This window comes from Pteropus alecto, unplaced genomic scaffold (assembly GCF_000325575.1).
Source record: "Pteropus alecto unplaced genomic scaffold, ASM32557v1 scaffold76, whole genome shotgun sequence".
Taxonomy (NCBI): Eukaryota; Metazoa; Chordata; class Mammalia; order Chiroptera; family Pteropodidae; genus Pteropus; species Pteropus alecto.
Genome location: NW_006443138.1, coordinates 2,479,073 through 2,499,808, shown reverse-complemented (window position 1 = coordinate 2,499,808; position 20,736 = coordinate 2,479,073). Strand labels below are relative to the sequence as shown.

The window sequence follows — 20,736 nt, the reverse complement described above, 5'->3', positions numbered from 1 at the left end:
TTTAATTCTTTTACAAACTAGAAAAACTAACTTCACAAGAATTTACCCCCCCAAAGAATTATTTAATATTGTATCTTGAAAAAAATATTTCTTTTTAGTAAGAAAAAATATTTTTTCAAATAAAATGTATTACAGGAATACATTTGATTTTTTGAAATCAAATGTATTACAGGAAATAGGTTTCTGGAAAGAACTGCCTTCTTTTGTTATTTGAGATTGCGGTAGGGAGTATACGTGATAAACTTTGGAAGTTATAAGTGCAAATAAAATATTTGAGAGTGAATTTAATTCAAACAAATGAAAATTCTTGCATGAGTATAATATTACCAATTAAAAATACAACATAAATGCTATATTTTTGGTTTACTGTGTCATGTCTTGCTTGATTTTATCGGCCTCTTAATTATTGCCAAACAAATAAAAAATTCAGTCTAGTCGTTGCTTTATCAGAATTTAAACATGATTACTAAAACCTTCTTCGCTCATGTGTAGGTATGTTCAGGACTTCCATTGTTTTTTAATACAATCTTAGTCATGGATCATGATCACTTTTAAAAGTATAGCATCTTAGCACAAAGTATGATTAAATAACCTGTAATTTATTCTGGCATAACAAGAGTGAGAAGACCCAGGCTTACATTTAATAATCAAAAGAAAGACAATGCTTGCTGATTGGTCTTATCTTCAGAAAAGGCGTATTATCAGTGCAGTAGTTCTATTGCGAAAGGTTATAATATGTATGTAGTTTACTAGTGCAAATTAATATAAAATATTTCAAAAGCCTGTTGGAATTTCTCAATTCAGCTGTTCTTAATAATAATATAATTGTTTAAACCACAATCAAAAATGTTTTTTTATAAAATCAAAAGAATTTTCTAATTAACCAAAGAAAAACAACAAATATTGCATCCTTCAAAGACTTATTCCAGCTGCCCCATTCAGTATAGTTTTCTTATTATAAAAATATTTTAATACTAAAATATTTAAAACACTAAACATGGTCCTTAGGGTCATACTTTTGCCTGAGTTATTGGGATGAATACAATGTGGTGTATGTGATTATAGACTTTAGAAATGTCATTGAAATTGCAGCCCTTCTGTAAGTGCTGTATCCATTAGCACATGCTAGTGCTAGTGTGAAGGATAAAAATTTTTTAAAAATTAATATTCTTAACCTCTTGGAAGTCCCACTTATTCTACTTAAATATTTCAATCGTATTTCAAATGTTTGAATTAATTTCGAGGCATCTTGCTTAAGAAACTATTTATAACCAACTAATTTCCATATACCACCTATTTCCCTGATTGATAAACAAGACTTCATTTTCTATATTCACCCATAACTTTTTTTTGTTTTCATTAGTCAATAGAAAAATGAGTTTATCCAGTACTCAGTTACCTGCATTTGACTATTTAAATAATTTCCCCTTATGTTTTTCATAGAGTCAGAAAACCCAGCCATCACCATCACTGCATTATTGGCTTCCTTAAATAGTTGCTGCAACCCCTGGATATACATGTTTTTTAGTGGCCATCTCCTGCAAGACTGTGTCCAAAGCTTCCTGTGCTGCCAAAACATGAAGGAAACATTCAACAAAGAAGATTCTGATAGTGTGAGCAGAAGACAGACTTCTTACACTAACAACCGAAGCCCAACAAACAGTATGGGTTGGAAGGACTCGCCTAAATCTTCCAAGTCCATAAAATTTATTCCCGTTTCAACCTGAGCCCCTTATTCATGCAGCATGACCCTTGTAACAGACTCGTTGGCCCATTGGCTGAATCCAGCTTAAATCATGAGAACAGATGAAATATATGAGATAACATAAATCAATTTATTGGATGCAAGACTGTGTTTCTAGTTGTGTTTCACATTGCTATGGTCAAAAGCTACGAATTGTTTTACATGGAATGTTAATAAAAATACGCTAAAGTTTTCAGGCCTAACTCCCAGAAATGTAACAGAAGTTTCTAAAGGAAAAATCATAACCTGGCTTTATAGCTTGTTGTTGTTTTTTTACTTTTGTTTTCTTTTTATTTCTGATTTAATTAAGGCTTGATTGGTTTAGAAGTAATATAATTTAGGGGCCTTCTTTCTGAACAAAGTGAGCTCATCATCAGCCTTAATGTTTGAAAGGAATTAGAAGAGAGTTCAGAAATTGTTTAACCAATAAAATCAATGTATGCATCATGTATGCAGCCTCAAAGAGTGGCCTGGAGATAGAATGCTGCCTTGAGAGGCATGAGTGCTTGAGGCTGATTGAATGGGGGATGAGGGTTAAGAGTAGAAAGAAGAAAGTTCTATTAATAGCTATAAATAATCTAAATTTCAAAACAGTAACTTTAGAACTGGTAGTTCCCTTCTTCAGGTTCCCGTTTTATTGATTGTGAAAAGCCGATGATTATGTACTAAGGTGCTGAAGGTTAGAAAATAATGTCAATTTGCAGATATCTTTTTTCTTTCTACTGCAAGGTCATTTTAAAGTCAGATTTGTATCAGAAATACTCAGTTTTATTAGGACAGTAGAAGTGGATTGCCCAAGGTACTGTGTAGATTTTCTCTAGAACACTGTAAACATGTTTTGCCCAGTGTTACAAGCTTTCCTTTGCTACGCTGGATATTAACACACGTGCTCATTACTTCATGTTTGGAGAATCCAGATTCATAGGTCAGAATCTGCTAAAGACTGAATCCCTCACATTTAATTAAAAATAACTTGGGCTTTCTTTCCACTCTCTCACCACTCTAATAGTTTCATAGTGAGGAGAGGCAGGGTTTGGAGCTGAACGGGGTAGGAGACAGAAAAAAAACTGCTCTGCACCTTGTCTGGCTTTCTTCATTATTAAATGCATGACTTCAGGCAAATTACTTAAAAATGCTTAAAATCTCCATTTCCTTTTCTGTGCAATAGAGTTGATAACACTTATCTCACAGGGTTGTTGTGAGGACTAAATGAAATCAAATGTATGAAAAGACCTTCATAAACTGTCAAGTGCTATATGAATGCTATCGGTTGCTTTTATTATAGTCGTGGGACCTTCAGAATTGCACAACTTTTTTTCTGTTTACTTTTCGGTAACCAGAATTTGTTGGGATATAAAATCCTAAAATTTAAATATAGCTTTGTTGATTCATTGGAAAGCATTGCCAGCACCACTAAGCGTGACTTCTGTCTAACTAAAGAATTCCAATCTAAAAATAGAACTTGCTTTTCTTTGAATACAGGTAGATTGAAGCCAGCCAAGAGCATCAATTTCTTTCATTTCTGAACATAACTTACAACACCACTTGGCCGTTGTTACTGCATTTTTTATTGATGGAACTTGGTGGTTTTTTTCTAGCAATTTTGTCTGGCATATTTTCCTTCTTAGAGACCATGTAATGACTTGAGGAGAAATCATAAATATTTTGCATCTCTTAAAGGAGGTAATAGTTATTTTAATAGTATTATTAACTTTTTTTAATAGATAAGAAGCTGAGGACCAGATGGCACTGTGAGAACCTGGAACCATCAACTTTACTCCTCTTCATTCTCTTGCCTTTCCAAATTCTTAGGTCTTTTACTCCCTGAATTGATATGCATAAAAAATGTTTGCAAAAGTTTTAGAGTTTAAGCCCTCAGGTCTTAGAATTCTGGGTTTGAAATATAACAGATATGTTTCTTAAAGGGCACTGTCCAATATGAGCCACCAATTAAGTTAATTAATTCTTCATTACTTGAGGCATAACAGCATCTCAGTAACCGTGACCTCTGTAATATTGTCGGCCCTTTTGACAGCTTCTCTTTAACAGTTCAAAATCTAAAGCCTTTGGGTTAGAACAAAGATGAGCCCCGTTTTTTTTTTCTAAATCCAGTTCTGAATAATAACCTCATGGTTCATGTATAGATTGTTTAAAATGTTGACGTATACTCACAAGTAAAACAAATCAGTTTGAATCTTATTTCTAGGAATGTCTGTCAAATAAGGTGCCTATCAACTAGCTGTGTTTTTTCCACTGAAATGCATCAGGAGACAAGATATAGAAAAAGGGTTGGAGAAACACCAGAAGATCTAGAACTAGTTTTACACTAGGCAAGTATATGATCTTATTCTCTGTGGTTTAGGCTGAGAAGCTTGTGATTGATAAATAATCTACTGGTAAGAAGAAATTGGTATTGTCTGTTGGGCATCTGATAAATATTAATCGATGATGAAAAAGAAACATTTTAAGTACATTTTAAAGTACATAAAGTGCTTAACAGGTTAATTTTTGGACATATATTTTTAAGGTGTAAAATTACTCAGCTATATTTTATATTGAAATTTTATTTGGAACATAACCATGGAGAAAGTTAGTGAAATTCTTTTGTTAATTATATATTGTCCTACATTCAAAATTTCTATTATCATCAAAGAAGACTTCAGTCATGATTGAGGGAAGGGTGCGATTTTAAAAAAAAAAAAAAATCAAGTAGTCCTAATAATATGTAGTAGCCACCCAAACTTATTATAGATCCTAATAATGGACAAACCATTGGTGATTAAGTTATTACACAAGTAAATTAATCCAATTACATTAAAGTTTTATGTTTTTCAGGTTCTGAAACCTACATTTTGCAGGTTTAAATTATAGCTCAGAGTTTACTCTACCACTAAAGCATAAGTAGGAGCCATCTAGGGAGATATCAAGCCTAGTTCTTCACCCCAAATATCAGAAATTAGTCTCCTTTAGGTCCATGTAAACTGAGACCTTATGGATTTTCACCCCAGAAGGCATCAGTTCTGTCCAGAGTAAGCTCAGGGCAGGGCCATCCGGAATGCTAGTTTGGGAGGTGCAGAAGCAGTCACTCTCCCTTCCTGTGACCCTGTTAGTACATAGTGTCACTAGCAACATAGACTTAGTGTCACTGGCAACACTTGGAATCATGTGTAACACAGGACAATAAATATTAGAGAATGATTCTTGATTATAATTTTACCTCAGCCAATTTGAGCCAAAATTTAAGGACTAGTCATAAGAGTTATGTCCCCAAGTTAGCCTAAATGGGTTGAGTCATATAAATTGTGTGATTCCATTGCATATATAGGCATTTAAAAAATATTGTTCTAACTCAATTTTTAGGTCTAGTAAATTATGAATGAAAAAAATATATGTGCTATAGTATATCAGCACCAAAAATATATATTATGGCTAAAAGTTAAACACCATTATTTTATTTTATATAATATAAAATCACATCACATCTCTTTACATTAATTTATTTTCTAAATAAAAACAAAGCGTCTATGGCCATACTACACTGAACAAGCCCGATCCTGTCTGATCTCAGAAGCTAAGCAGGGTTGGGCCTGGTAAGTACTTGGATGGGAGACCACATAGGAAGACCAGGTGCTGTAGGCGTAGAAAATAAAAAAAATAAGGGATTGTAAACTGACAAGGTTCTTGCAATCTGTGAGGTCAACCAAGTGTTGCCTCACCTAAAAAACATAAATAAATAAATAAATAGTGTTATCAAGTCAACTAAATATTTTTATGTTTCAGGGTCAAATTAGCCAATATTATACAGAAAAGAAAATCTGAGACTAAATCTGAAAATAATTAATTAATTAACAATTATTAATAATATAATTAGGATTTCCACTCATGAAGGTAGTTGCCTGTATATCTGTATTTCAGACTTATATTCTATGATGTTTAAGCTCATTATTGTAATGAATTTATTAATAATTAATGTTGTATATTTAGTATTTCAGTTTTGGAACTGTTTTTCAAATGTCTATAGCCCCTACCTTATGCTATGTTGAAGAATTTCAGTGTGTTTTCTTGGGGCAATTGTATGATCTTGGTTTTGATGGATGATGAAATGTTTGTGATTGTACCTAATATTTAGTCCTTTACAGAAAAAAATGGCTTGTGATATTATATTGAAATAACTGGTCAATTTATTCCTTAATTTTACTGTATATTGGCTTGGTTCTATAAATTTTTTAAAAAATCTCAGATTTGTTTGAACTAATTCTTTTATAATCTTGTTTAATAATGAAATATATTTTAAGTTAATTATGCTGATTTCAAAAAACAAATAAAGAAATGTTTTGTAGCTGATAGCTATTGATAGCTTTATATTTGAGCACAAAGATGTTATGTTTATATTCTTTGATGATAGCAAGAACAGATGAAATTTTATAATTGCCTTTTCAATGAATAACAATCATGAAAGCAAATTAATCTTGTTTTAGTCTGTATTAAGACAAGTAAAATAATTGGTTAGCAGAGGTCATATGTGTCATCCTAACCTAAAAATGTCATCTCTGTCTATTTCCTTCCAGACCTTGGTGAGACTGATTTCTGGGTCCTTAGATCAAAATTTTTCCCATTTCATAAACTATAAAATGTCTAACCAATGTACTGTATAATTGAAATGAATAATAAAACAAAATTTAAAATTAGAATTCTTTACCCCGTGGGCTAATAAATTGAAATCATATTAAGTTTCAATTTATTCTTTTTCCTTTTACAAGTTAAACACTAATAGCATAGACCAAAAGGCTTATTTTGGGTTTGGCTTAAATTCTAGAAGCAGTGAATGCCCAGAATGGAAGAAAGGGAGTTTGAAGTCTCTATTTTAAAATACTGTTATTTTAAAACTCACCATTATTTTAAAAGACTTATAAATGTTGAAGAACAAACAGGATTTCTACTAAAACATATTTTCACAAGGTCCTATTAATCAGCTAAAATATAAATAGTTCCATTGTACACCAGAAGAGACTCATATGGAGAATATGCTAGTGTAAAATTTATTCATTCATTCATTCTCTATCTTTAACCCTTTGTAATCTCTAGAGTTAAGCGTTTCTTCCTTTCTTCTTTTTCAAATGCCCTCTAAATATTTGCTATAATACATATCGAAATGATTGTAATGTTGGTTTATTGCTCTGTCTTCTCCACAACAATCACGTCATGTTTATCTTAAAAATAGTATTTCCTCTTCATCTTTGCATATTTATGTAGTAGATACTGTCTATAGTACATGCTTAATTAATGACCTAATGTAGATATTCTAAATAAATACATACATATGACTAGCAGTTGGGAAAACAAGGCAAAACCTGTGCCTTTCTCTAGATTTAAGAAGCATCCTGAGGATTATTATTATGAGGAGTATTATGCTTCTGTTGAACTCTCAATCCACAGTTCATTAGTTAACGTCTTGTGACTATTTTTTCTTCATTCATTCCCCTGCCACTTTTCTTCCAATAATTCTATGAGCACTGGCTGCCCTGTATGATGGTGTTCCCCTGAAGGTGGGGGGGTTTGGTGGGGGTATAGATTACACCTCAGAAGAAACTGTGATTCATATTCACTCTCCTAAAGGTTCATGGCCATCCCTTCTAAGGGGAATTAGTCTCTAATCATTCTTCCCTTTAGGACCTTGCTGGTCCCTGTCTTGCTCAAGCCTCCTCTTACTATCAAGACCCAACGCCCTTGTTTTTCCAACTGTCAGAAATTAACATTTTTTCCATTTTGTTTTGTAGAACTATTTAACCTTTATTTCTCTCAAACATTCTCACTTAGACTATGCCTTTCAAAACAGTGCTCTGTCCTTAAAGGTATTTTCCCAAGCAAAAGAGCCATTCTCTGGCTATCATCAATAAATCAAAGAACAAATGTTGGCAAGGATGTGGAGAAAAGAGAACTCTCATACACTGTTGATGGGATTGCAAATTGGTACAGCCACTATGGAAAACAGTCTGGAGATTTCTCAAAAATTGAAAATGGATATACTTTTTGATACAGCAATTGCACTTCTGGGTATTTATCCAAAGAAAACCAAAACAATAATTTGTAAAGATCTATGCACCGGTATGTTCATAACAGCACAATTTACAATAGCCAAGATATAGGATTATGTTCATAACAGCACAATTTACAATAGCCAAGAAATAGATATGGGCACCTAAATGCCCATCAACAGATGATTGGATAAAGAAGTTATGGTTCATATATACAATGAAATATTACTCAGCCATTAAAAAATGAAATCCTATTATTTGTAATTACATGGATGGACCTAGAGGTTGTTATGTGAATGAAATAAGTCAGACAGAGAAAGATAAATACCATATGATTTCGCTCACATGCAGAATCTAAGGAACAAAAAGAACAAACTAATCAAAAACAAACTCAAAGATATAGAGGGCAATCTGGTGACAGCCACAGAGGAAGGGGATTTGGGAGACTGGGAGAAAGAGGTGAAGGGTTAAAGAAGTACAAATTAATAGTTGATAGGTCACAAGGTTGGGGAGCACAACATAGGGAATGTAGCCAGCAGTAATGTAATGGCTAGCTGTAGAGCCAGAGGAGAGAAAGAGCAATCAGGGGGATTGTTTCATAAACTATATAAATGTCTAACCAATGTACTGTATAATTGAAATGGATAATAAAATGACAATTTAAAAAGAGCCATTCTCATTCCAAAAAGAATGTTGTTTTTCCTAGATCAAAGAATTCAAACTGCACTGAGCTTTTTAAATCACCTATTTTTTCTTCATTTTTTTACACTAGTTGTGGAACACAGAATGCCTAAATAGTTCAGATTTTGCCCTTTTCATGCATTTGTGTGACTTTTGCACACTTGATATTTTTCCATGTTGGATCATCTTCTATTCCCATAGGTGCAGTTACAAGATCATCTCAGAATACTCTACCAGATATTCATCCCATAATACTCTTAGAAGAAAATTCTGTAACATTCCTTCCCATAGCAGTCAAGCTTAAGCAAATCCACAGGCTAATGGGACAGATAGAAATAGAGATAGAGAGATAGCGATGTAGATACTTAAGACTTTAATTTTTAGAGCAGTTTTTAATTTGCAGAAAAACTAAGTGGAAAGTAGAGAGATTTCACATATACCCCCATCCCTATACATGGATAGCCTCTTCCATTATCAACATCCCCCATCAGAGTGGTACTTTTATTACAACTGATGAACCTACATGGACACATCATAATCACTCAGAGTCCATACTTTACATTAGGATTCACTCTTAATAGTATACCTTTTATGGCTTTAGAAAAATGTGTAATGATATGTATCCACCATTATATTATCATTTAGAATATTTTCAATGCCTAAAAATCCTCTGTGCTCCGCCTTTTCTCCCTCCAACCCCTGGAAACCACTGACCTTTTTACTGTCTCTATAGTATTAAAATATAGTGTGCTATATTTTAATATCCACTGCGTCTTTTATGCCCTGGCCCAAATATTTGCTCCAGCTTATCGAATTATTACTTCTCTGTAAAACAACATTATATAAAATAGACCCAACAACAATTCTAAAATATTTTAAAACAAATGGGGACATAAGAAAAAAATCCTGCCATATTTAGCCTGTCACTTGAGCCCAGATAGTTGTCAAAACTTCTGCTAAAGGCATTTATAACCCTCTCTTCTTTCTCTTTTCTCTCCTCCTCATTCCAACTTAAAAGCATCCTTCATTTACCAGTCTTCACCTTCCAGCTGTGGCTCAATTTTAGGCAGTAAAAGAAAATTTTTCAAAGAAATAGTGTTCCTCCACAATCTGATTGTGAATGATGCATCTTGCCCCTCAAGTCTGGTAGCTTCTCAGTGAGAAATCCCGGGCCCAGAATGTGCCAAAAATTGCTTACTCTTAAGGAGCTCTTGAAAGCAAAAGAACAGCCTATAAACAGTAAAAACCTTTAGAAAAGCCAAACAACCCAAAGACTGTAAATGGAGATAACAAAGAGCTCAGATAAGATTCCTATCTAACTTAAATTTTTCAAAAAGAAAAACAGAGAAAATAAACACAAAATATGAACATTTTAGAGGTATTTCAACTGATAATTATCCTTCGATTGCTTCATTTTGTAGAAACACTATTTACTACAGCATTCAAATAATCTGTCCAGCCTCAGACCTAAAACAGTGCAGATAAATGGTTTAGCTGCTTGGGGTGGAAACAGAGATCCTAATAACAAAGATACAAGAGGACGATTTGCCATTTGGAAATTTCTGTAAATATGCATGTGTTTTTTTTTTCCTTCTCTTTCTATTTTTAATTACCATTTATCTGGTAAAAATCCTGAAGGAACTTCGATAGATGGTTACAGTTTAGATGACTATAAAAATAGGGCTCTTAGTGATTTTTAAAAATGGCTTACTTACCTAAGCATTAAGTAAGTAAAATTAGTAATTACCTAAAATTAATAATTTCTTTAAACAAATATATAAGTTGTTTAATAAGGAAAGGGATTTTAAATTTTTTAAATATATAGAAATCTTTATATTGTCAATGGGTGATTATATACATATTGTGGTAATGAGTGTTTTGAGTAGGTGAATAAGGTATTGTTTTGGTGTCAAACATGGGTTAAGTATGTCAGAGTTAATTTATTCCACAACCATCATTGCCTTTTCTGTTTGCATTTTGAGAGTATAAGTCTATGATTTTCAAAGCCTACATGACATTCTAGGAGATATAAGAAGTTCGGGATCTTTGGAAAATAAAATGCTAATATGATTTATACCTTCTTTAGAATAAAGAGCTACCACAATTAGACTTTACTATTTAAAATCTTTGGATTATGAATTTTCACATTCTTTCTGAATATTTCAGGCTTAATTAGGTGTTATTTTCTCTCTTATTCAAATGCAGAATATATGTCTGAACATTTCAGGAAGAGGGGAGAAATGGTTTCTCATCAGCTGTAATTTCTTTAACCTTGAAACAGGTCCCTATTTCTAGTCATCTTGTGCATGCCTTTACAATTTGCCTGTTCAGCTTTGGATAGAGTGGATGGCAGGGTGAAGGAGCTCAAGACAAGTCTCTAAACTACACTGTTTCATTTCTTAATCTGAAAATTCTTTCCCCTTCCCAGTAACTGACATCAGACATTGATGTAAGTCACCACCTTACACTGGCCCATTTACCCTGTAACGCAGCCCTGCCTTGTACTCATTAGCTTTTGCTATCCAACCTGGCTCCAGCCCACTTGCACATGGAGATCAACTCCTTCCAGCTTGGCCGTTCAACATTCACTTGCATAATTCTCTTCAGCCCACTGATGGTCTCTGCATCCTGGTTCCTCAGACCAGTGCTTCTCAAACTTTATTTTGCAAATAACCCAGGGATCTTATTTAAATGTAGATTCTGATTCATCAGATTATAATTCATTGGGGCTGATTAGAAGATTCTGGATTTCCAACAGCCTCCCCAGTGATAACAGGGCTGCTGATCTGTGCACCACACTTTGAGCAGTAAGACCTTAGAGGGTCTTGGAGCTTTTTCCTATATGGTGATGAAAAGTATTGCCTAACCATTTTCAAAGTGTCATCCCAGATCAGTGCTATATCTGGTATATGCAGCCTTTGTAATGGCAAGGTAAAATGAAATTGCTCAGTCCAGTCACTTCCTGGGAAGTGGTTTCTGAGGCTCCTTACTCTACTTTATTCACCCCAATGTTGCCCTCAGGATTTCCCTTGTAGTCACCAGATTCCAGACCCGGAATGCAGAAAAAGAGGATGGACCTGAGAACTCAAAGGCTAAAGTAAAAGTAACTTTAGAAAAGAGCCTATGTTTCTGATGAAACAGGGAACACTGCCCTCTGGTACAGATTTTCCCTACCTAACTGCTCATGATCATGATCTATCTCATAAAGTCTAATCCCCTAAACCCCTTGTTTCTAAGAGAGACTTTTGAATGTCTCTCCCATAAAGGGTCATTCCCCACAGGCAAGATGATTAAGCTGTGCTCTCACAGTACCTAGACATAGTCATCTCATAGTAGCATCGTAATTCACTGAAAATGTTCCATTGATAAGTGTACATCTTTAACTTTAACATATTCATACTATTTATTCTTTTCCATTTTATTTTTTCCTATTTTAGCAATGTAATACATGCATATAATTTTTAAAAAATCAAATGGTATTAAGATGATGACAAATAATTCAGTTTTACAGAGGGAAGTACCACTATACTTTTAAATAATATAGTTATTCTCTAATTTGTTTATTTACCTAAGTCATTTATGGACTTCCTGTTATGAGAAACTCAGCACAGTCCCCTACCTCTACCTCTTCTCTCTTCCACCTTTTGAATATAGTTATATCAATATTTTAGTTATTTCAATAATCAGTATTACATCATTATGATGTAGAAAGTAAGATTACAAACTCAGAACTTAAAAAGAAGCTGATATTTACTACACTGAGGAAAGAAGAAAGGGCATCCTCATGAGCCAGCATCTGGGCAGCCCCTTTCCTCGGCTCCATTACACATATTATAGCCTTTCTTTCTTACATGAGGACAACCTAAGACTCTAAGACCCCCTCCAAGCGTCACCTTGTGATCATTAGGGTTGGAGGAGCCTCAGATCATTTAGGTAGGGAAAAGGAGACTGCTTAGTCCTCAAACTGGATTCTGTGCTATAAAATAATGAGCTTCAAAAAGACTTACAAGAGGCGCTAAAAGCAAGCATGCATTTGAATAAAGTCACAGCATTGATTCAGTAAAACATTTAGCATATATGGGAAGGCACAGTGCTCATCCACGGAAGTAAAACATTAAGGATCTCTTTGATAATAGAAACTTAAACTTTCTTTCTCTAATTATTACATGTAGCACTCGTTCTTTAACAAGACTCTAATATCTTTATGAGAGTGAATCTATCCTGAGAAAAATAAAAAATAGCTACTATTTATTGCATATTTCTAAATCTGAAAGACATTGTCCTCAGTAAGACCCTTATAGTTTTATCCTTAATACTTAGGGAAAGCTTATTATTTAAATTTGGAAACTGAGGTTCAGAGCAACTTGCCAAAGATCACAGAGGCACTAAATTCAGAGCAAGAATTTAAAACCAGGCCCGCATGACTTTTGTTTTCTCTTACCAGTGAGGCGGTACTGTTTCGGAGAACTGGGCAATCTGCTATTGGTACCCCAGCTTCTCTATTCTGTATCATTTCCCTCTTGTCTACTATAATGTAAACAATTATATTATCAGTTACACCTCAATATACATCACTTTTCTAATGAAGTATTAACATGGTAATTTTTTCCCTCATGAACGAAATGGATGGCTTTCCCCCCTATTAAAAGTATCTAAGGTCTTAGTGGACTAAATAAACTTTTTTATTTCTGTGGGCATTTCTATAATCATTCCACCTATGTATGTATCAATCCAATTCTTGAACAGAGTTAAAACTCTAAATAGAAATGACTTTACTGAATAAGTTCACCCATTCTCGGAAGCTCTATTATAAACTTTCTAGCACAGGGCTGGCACCCAGGAGACACATTACATATAAAAAGTTTTCCTGTCATTTCAAATCCTTATATTGTTAACTGCAAATGTATTATATGTCATCCTCACATAATAACAGTGTTCACTTAACAAACATTTATTGAATACCTACCTACTAGATGCTATAGCGTTTTCTAGGCACTAGTGATATATTAGTGAACAAGACAGACAATAAGCAAACAAAAACTGTGTTGAATGAAAATATATAAATTCTACTTAGAAAATGATACGGACATAATAGCAAGCAACTAACGTAGAGAAAAGAGACCATTTTATACGGCGTGATGGGGGAAAGCTCTTCAATAATATGTTGTTTTAAGCAGAGAGAACTGAAGACAGTGAAGGAGTCTAGTGGACACCTAAGGGATGAATATTGCAGGTAGAGAAAACAACAAGGGGTAAGGTATTGAGACAGGAGAATGACGGTCAGCAAGGTGCAGGAAGCTGGAGCGGAATGAGTGACGTAGAGAGGAGTACGTGATGATGTCAGAGCTCAGGGCATGGTGTGGAGGTAGGGGATCTGGTGGACTTAAGGAGGACTTGGGGTTTTATTCAATTTAAAATGGAAGAACAATGGAAATTTGCATCAAGGAACAAAAAATCTGATGTGTGGTATATGGGATGACTCTGGCAGCTGTGTCAAGAATAGACCATAGAGAAACAAGGACTGCAGCAGAGAAAGCAGGTAATAGACTTTTGCAAAAACAACAACAACAACAACAACAAAACGGACAACAGTGCTGATGGCTCAGGCTGAAATGGTAGTGGGGGAGTCTGTGTACAACAACAACAACAACAACAACAACAACAAAACGGGCGACAGTGAACAAATAAAGCTGATGGCTCAGGCTGAAATGGTAGTGGGGGAGTTTGTGCGAAGTGGTAGGTCCAAGATAAATTTTGAATGTAACATCGATTGGTTTGCTAATGGATTGGATGAGAATTTGAGAAGAAGAGACAAGTCATGAATGACCTAGGTAGGATTTTGACCTATGCAAGTGAATTAACAGAGTTTCCATTTACTCTAATGAAGAAAACGAGGGAGGTGCAGGTTGAGAGATAGTGAGACATATTAAAATTGAGAAACTTAATTAGGCATCTAAACGTAATACTTAAGACTCCGTGCTAGTCTGCCTCTCAACAAAGACTATTTCAAATCAACAAATATCAACAGATAATGTTATAACATTAGAGACATTAGGAGTAAGGAAAATATTAAATAGACAGTTGGGCTCATGAATCTGGAGAACAAGGTTGTGGTCAGGCTGGAGGCAAAAATTTGGGAGTCATTAGCATATAGATGGCATTTTAGTCGGGAGAGTAGACGAGACCCTCAAGGAAATGAGAGAACTACTTAGGAAAAAGAGAATATTTGTGAAGCTAGGGACCGATACTCTCCAATATCTAGTTGTGTGTCTTACGGAGTCCCACGCTAAACATATCCAATCATATTTGTGCTGACCAGGCAGAGCCAGATATAAGGCAGAGATTAATCACAGGAGCCACCTTAAACTTCCAATTCCTTTAAAAAGTTAAAGAATAGTACTGTTTTTGAATAAATAGTAAAAAGCTAGTAGAGTCAGCTTAAGCAACAGGGCTTTATAGCAGTTAGAACTACTGAAAACCCACACTTCATTTCTAGCAGCCTACTCTGCAGAAATACAAATGGTACTAATTTATACTGATTCCAAATAATAAACAATATTCTTTAGAAAATGTTGGAATAGAAAATATTGAGCTAATTTAATATACTTTAGCATGAAAATAGGGGGTAGAAAAAAATAAAAAAGGAAAACTGAATACTACATTCCAAATAGTTGAATGTTTTTAAACTAGTACACTGCTATTCTTCTGCTTTATTAGTGCATACTGAATGTGTCTAAAAGGTCTTAATGAAACAGAACACTAATTCTGAACCTAGTGCTTACTGTGGTGTCAAAATACTTACAAGTGCTTAAGAATATTTATTTAATCCTTATAAAAACTATATGTGGTAGAAGCTACTACTACCTCACTCTTAGAGATGAGGAGAGTGAGTCATAGATAGTAGAAGAAACTTGCCTCTAGGAAGATCACAGCCAGGATTTGAACTTAGCAGTAAGGCTACTGATACTTCACTTGTAGCACTATGCTATTCTGTCTCACAACAAAGACTTTCAATTTCATACTAAATGTTGCAATTAAAGACTGGTTATCATCAGGACCAATAAGAATTTCTGATGTTACCTTTGCTATTTAATGTTGTTCTAAAAGTTTTCAACAAACAATAAAATCTTAAATAGAAACAAAGGTACAAATAGAGAGGATATAGAATTACCATAGTTTACCCATTACGTGATTATGTAATATAAAAATTCAAACTATTCCATTGCAAAGGTATTGAAATGAATAAAAGACTATTAGACAAAAACAAGGAACATTTGTTTATACCACCAGTGATAAGAAAAACAATACAGTTGACCCTTGAACAAACTGGGAGTTAGTGGCCCTGACCCCCATGCAGTTGAAAATCTGTGTATAACTTTTGACTCCCCAAAAACCTAACTATTGTCCCTAGGTATCCACAGTAGATTGTTTCTAATCAGGTCAAATCCATTGGATACCAAAATCCATGGATGCTCAAGTCCCTTATATAAGATGGTGTAGATAAATGCACATATCCACGCATTCCCAACCGCAGATGCAAAATGCAGTAATATAGAGGGTCAAAAGTATATTTATTTTTCAAAAATCTTCATATTAAAGGAATTCACTCAGTTCAAACACTTGTTCAAGAGTCAACATTATATTGAAAAAGCAATCTCTTCACTATTTTAACAGTCTAGACATAAATGATACAAAATGTTGGAATCTACATAAATATGAGTAACTTTTAATGAGATATATAAAATGAGGCTTAAGTAAATGGATGTAATATGGTCTGAGTAGGATGACTGAATGTAAGATGTCAATTTTTCTTAATGTATAGATTTAACGCAATTCCAACAACAGAACATTAATGATAGTTTTAAGCCTTACCAAATGTTTGAGAGTCAGTCTGGATACACTCAAATGTCAACAGTGGTTACACCTAGGGAATAGAAGAAATGGAAAAGTGAGAGTGAGGAAAAACATGAAATTTCAATTTTTCCTATTTATATGTCAATAATTTTCAATCTTTATGTTATTATAATTTAAGAATTTTCAAAAATGAAAGAAAAGTTTATCTAAAGAGTAATTTGGCAAAAAATGGATAATATCTTTAAAATAAAGAAATTCCAGCCCTCACATATACTGACACATTCTTCAAGGTCACCAGTGTAGGCATAAATAGAAAAATTGATGAAATAGAATAGATTCTATTTCACATTTTATATGAATTTTATAGGATAAAGAAGGTCTGACAAATCAATAAAGGAGAGAACCGTTATTCTAATAAAGGATACTGATACAATTGCTTAGTAATTCAGAACAAAAGACTCAATTTAGTTTCTCACCTCATTCCATGCTTTTATATTAAATTTGGGAAGGCTGAAAAGTTAAATAGCAGAAGAAAACAAATTTGAGCCATTACCAAAATTCCAGAGTGAAGAGAATCTTCTGAGTCCAAAACTGTAATGAGAAAATCAAAAAGAAAAAAAGAAAAAAAAAAGATGAATAGATTTAACCACAAGAAGCTTTAAAATTTAGCATCCTTAAAAAAAAAAAAATAGCAAAAGTAAAGCATAAGACAAATTTAAACATATTATGATCTCTAATTAATTTTCATGTGTGGAATTTTCCCGTATAGCCCTGAAATATGCTATCTCGGAAGTAAAAGCTTTACGAAGAGATTATTTGTAAGAAACAGAAAGGCAACACCATATATATGACCCATTGATCTGCTCAAAACAAATATAAAGTCAAAAATATATTGTTCTACAGACATTTAAAATATTCCATTGGGAGCAAAGGAGCCTCTTCCACACAAAACCTGATGCACCTTGATCCGCCACTTATATTGGGCCCTGGGGCAGGAAAATAATAATTATATAATGATCATACAATGGAGGGAGAAGACCCATCTTCCTCTAACTTCTGAAATATTAATATTCATCTTTCAAAATTTGATAAAATTCAGCAATGAAACCATCTGGAATTTTCCCTTAGAACAGGACTATGAAGAGCTAGAAAGGGAGCTGAAAGAAGTCTTTAAGAAGCTAATCACCATCCTCTGTCAGCTGACAGCTCAAGAGAACTCGATGGAATTAAAGTCAAAAATGAAGAGAAATCTGCCAAAACTGATGTTCAGAAGCTTCTAGAAATAGATTAGAAGCAAAGAGAACAAATGAAGTCTCTCCAAGAGGCCCTGCAAAAGCAACTTAAAGAGACATCTGAGATAGTAGAAAAGCAAAGGGCTATTATTAATTTTTTTAAAGACTTAAGTGGAAGCAACTGAAATGTCCTACAATAGATGATTGGATAAAGAAGATGTGGTACAGATATACAATGGAATATTACTCAGCCATAAGAAGAGATGAAATTCTACCATTTGCAACTGGATGGATCTTGAGATAACCGTGCTAAGCGAAATAAGTCAGACAGAAAAAGTTGACAGAAATAGTGGTAAAAGGGGTCAAATATTTGGTGACGGAAGGAAATCTAACTCTGTGTGGTGAACACATAATGCAATATATATATGACTTACTGTTGAATGATACACTTGAAACTTATCTTTGTTAAGCAATATCACCCCCCGATAATTTTTAATAAAAAAAGACAAGTGGAAAGAAAGCAAAATGATCTGGGATCTTCAGAATGAGAATCAAAGCTTGAAAAACAAATATTTGTCAGGAAACAAGCTGTGTGACATCCATCCAAAAGAGTCAAAAAAAAAAAAAAATCTGAGCCCAATTGAAGGAGCTTCGTTATGGAAAGAAGGATTTATTATTTAAGGCCCAATAGCTTACTAATCTGGAACAAAAATTAGCTGTGGCCAGAAATGTGCTCGAGAAAGCAACTCTTGAATGGAAGTCACAACTGAAAGCAATGAAAGAGACTGTAAAACCCTGCTTGTCAACTGTTTTCAGTGACCAACTGACACCGTTAAGTCTAATCAGGTCAAATCCAACTCATATGTCAATTCTATCCAAGACAATCGACACTAAAATTCCAGACCCAAGGATGAAAAAAGCAAGCTTCAACAATGCACTCCTGGAAGCCATGTGAGCTCTCAAATTGTGACAACAAAGGAAGAAAATCTGAATACCCCTGAGTGCAATTCTGAAAATCTTTTACAGGAGAATAGGACCTGTTTAATGAAACATAAAGAAAATCCCTCAAGCAATGACTGTAGAACTAGAACCTACCCCACAGAAATTGCTAATGCCTCTCTGTGTACTGAATGTGAAGTGGAAAAAAAAAAAAAAACACCCAGGAAAAACAATTGACCAGCTATGGAAGGAGAGAGACTGAAGAAGAAAAAATACTGTAAATACCAAGAAACTATGTTAAAAACATCCATTTGTTATTGTCTTCATATCCTCTTTAGACCACAGGCTTGATGGAAATACTAAGTTTTTATTAAAGCATGCAACTTTTTCACAATTTTATGTACTTTATAAAGTAGTCTGCAAATTTTCCAAAAGATTCCAGGCCAATTATGATCCTCAAGCAATAACCTAGTTAAAAAGAATAACCACAGTCAAAAATAAACAAATAAAATAAAATATTCAATCAGGCTATATTTAAGTTGCAAAGGAGATGAAGAACAGGGAGTCCAGGTAAAGATAAAAACACCTTTCCATCTTTAGTTAGCAATTACATCTGACATAATTCTGTTGACCTTGGACATGACTGGAAAGCCAACACTTTTTTTCCCTGTGACCTCATCTGGGCATGTTGTTAAAAGGTACAAATCATGTGGGTATCTGGACAAACAGCTATTTTTCAAACATGGAAAAGAAATTTTACTTTTAGGCAGTGTTTTAGTCTGTTTGGTCTCCTGTAACAAACTACCATAGACTGGATAGCTTATAAACAGAAATTTCTTTCGCCTAATTCTAGATCCATTCACCAGCACATTATGTGTGTGGTGATAGCCTAATTACTGGTTCATAGATTGCTGTATTACTGTAACCTCACATGGTAAAACGGGTGAGAGATTTCTCTGGGGCCCTTTTTAAAAGAGGGCTAATACCATCCAAGGAGGCTCCATTATCATGACTTGATCACCTCTCAAACTCCCCATCTTCCAAATACCACAACATTGTGGATTAGGTTTTAACATATAAATTCTGGTGGGACAAAAATTTGGTCAATGGCAGGCAGCCTATAAAATTCTATTTTTCATTAAAAATTTTATTTTTGTGAGCTTTTCTCCAAATCTTAAGCGTTAAGAAACAAACATATTCTGTTAAAATTCATATCTAAAATTATATTTAGCTGTTTTATATTGATTTATTGCCATCCTCTCAAATTTGAGGGGCTATAAAGCTGAACTGTAGTCTGAATGACAGCTTTTCACTAAAGGTATTTTGATTTTATTCATGGAATTAAAGGCACATGAGTCAGACCTCATCTAAAACTAAGATCTAATTTCCTTGATTAAAAACAGTTGTACTGGTAGGCAGAGCACAAATGCCATATGATTTCACTTACATGTGGAATCTAAAGAATAAAGTAAACAAATAAAACAGAAACAAACTCATAGATACAGAGAACATTTTTATGGTTGTCAGATAGGAGGGGGTAGGAGGGGTGGGTGAAAAAGGAGAAGGGATTAAGATGTACAGATTGGTAGTTACAGAACAGTCATGGGGATGTGAAGTACAGCATAGGGAATATGGTCGATAATATTATAATAATTATATGTAGTGCCAGGTGTGTACTAGATTTATGAGAGTGATCACTTTGTTATATAAATGTCTAATCACTACATTGTACACCTGAAACTAATATAATATCGTATGCCAACTGTAATTAAAAACTTAAAATTATTTAAACAAAACAAAAAAAAAACAGTTGTACTGGCAAAAGAACCTTTATCTTTCTTCTTGTTTTTAACATAACTGTACCCTGAGAAAATATATTTTACCATTTTAGTATGTTCTAAATAGGGTACATATGAAGGCAATGTATGAAATGAGAATTCAAAATGCAGTTGAGATTTTTAAATTTGAAGGTATTCAAATATAACATTGCAGATTTTTTTTAAAAGCTCTTTGAGTCCCCATTTATTAAGCTTTGCAGGCTCCCTGGGGTGGGCACTTACATACATGATCTTATTTATTCTATATAACCACTTTAGTACGTGTTAATACTACATTTTGCAAATATGGAAAGTGAAACTCAGGGAGACTAAGCAATTTTTTTTGTTACATATATTTTAGGTTTGAGAGCATGACAGTATCTCAGTGCCTGGAAGATAGTAGGCATTCATTAAATATTTTGTTGGTTGAATAA

The 20,736-nt window shown here is 33.9% G+C and overlaps 1 protein-coding gene and 2 pseudogenes across 1 annotated transcript in view; all 3 read left to right on the top strand.

Annotated features, from left to right (window-relative positions):
- AVPR1A (arginine vasopressin receptor 1A) overlaps positions 1–1,727 on the top strand; it is a 3,489-nt gene extending 1,762 nt beyond the window's left edge. Inside the window, 1 exon segment of the mRNA XM_006923698.1 lies at positions 1,444–1,727. Coding sequence (XP_006923760.1) covers positions 1,444–1,727 — 284 coding nt within the window.
- A 3,537-nt stretch (positions 1,728–5,264) lies between these two features.
- Positions 5,265–5,383, top strand: LOC112472562 (annotated as a pseudogene).
- An 8,689-nt stretch (positions 5,384–14,072) lies between these two features.
- On the top strand, positions 14,073–18,747 carry LOC102892395 (annotated as a pseudogene).
- The last annotated feature ends 1,989 nt before the right edge of the window (positions 18,748–20,736 follow it).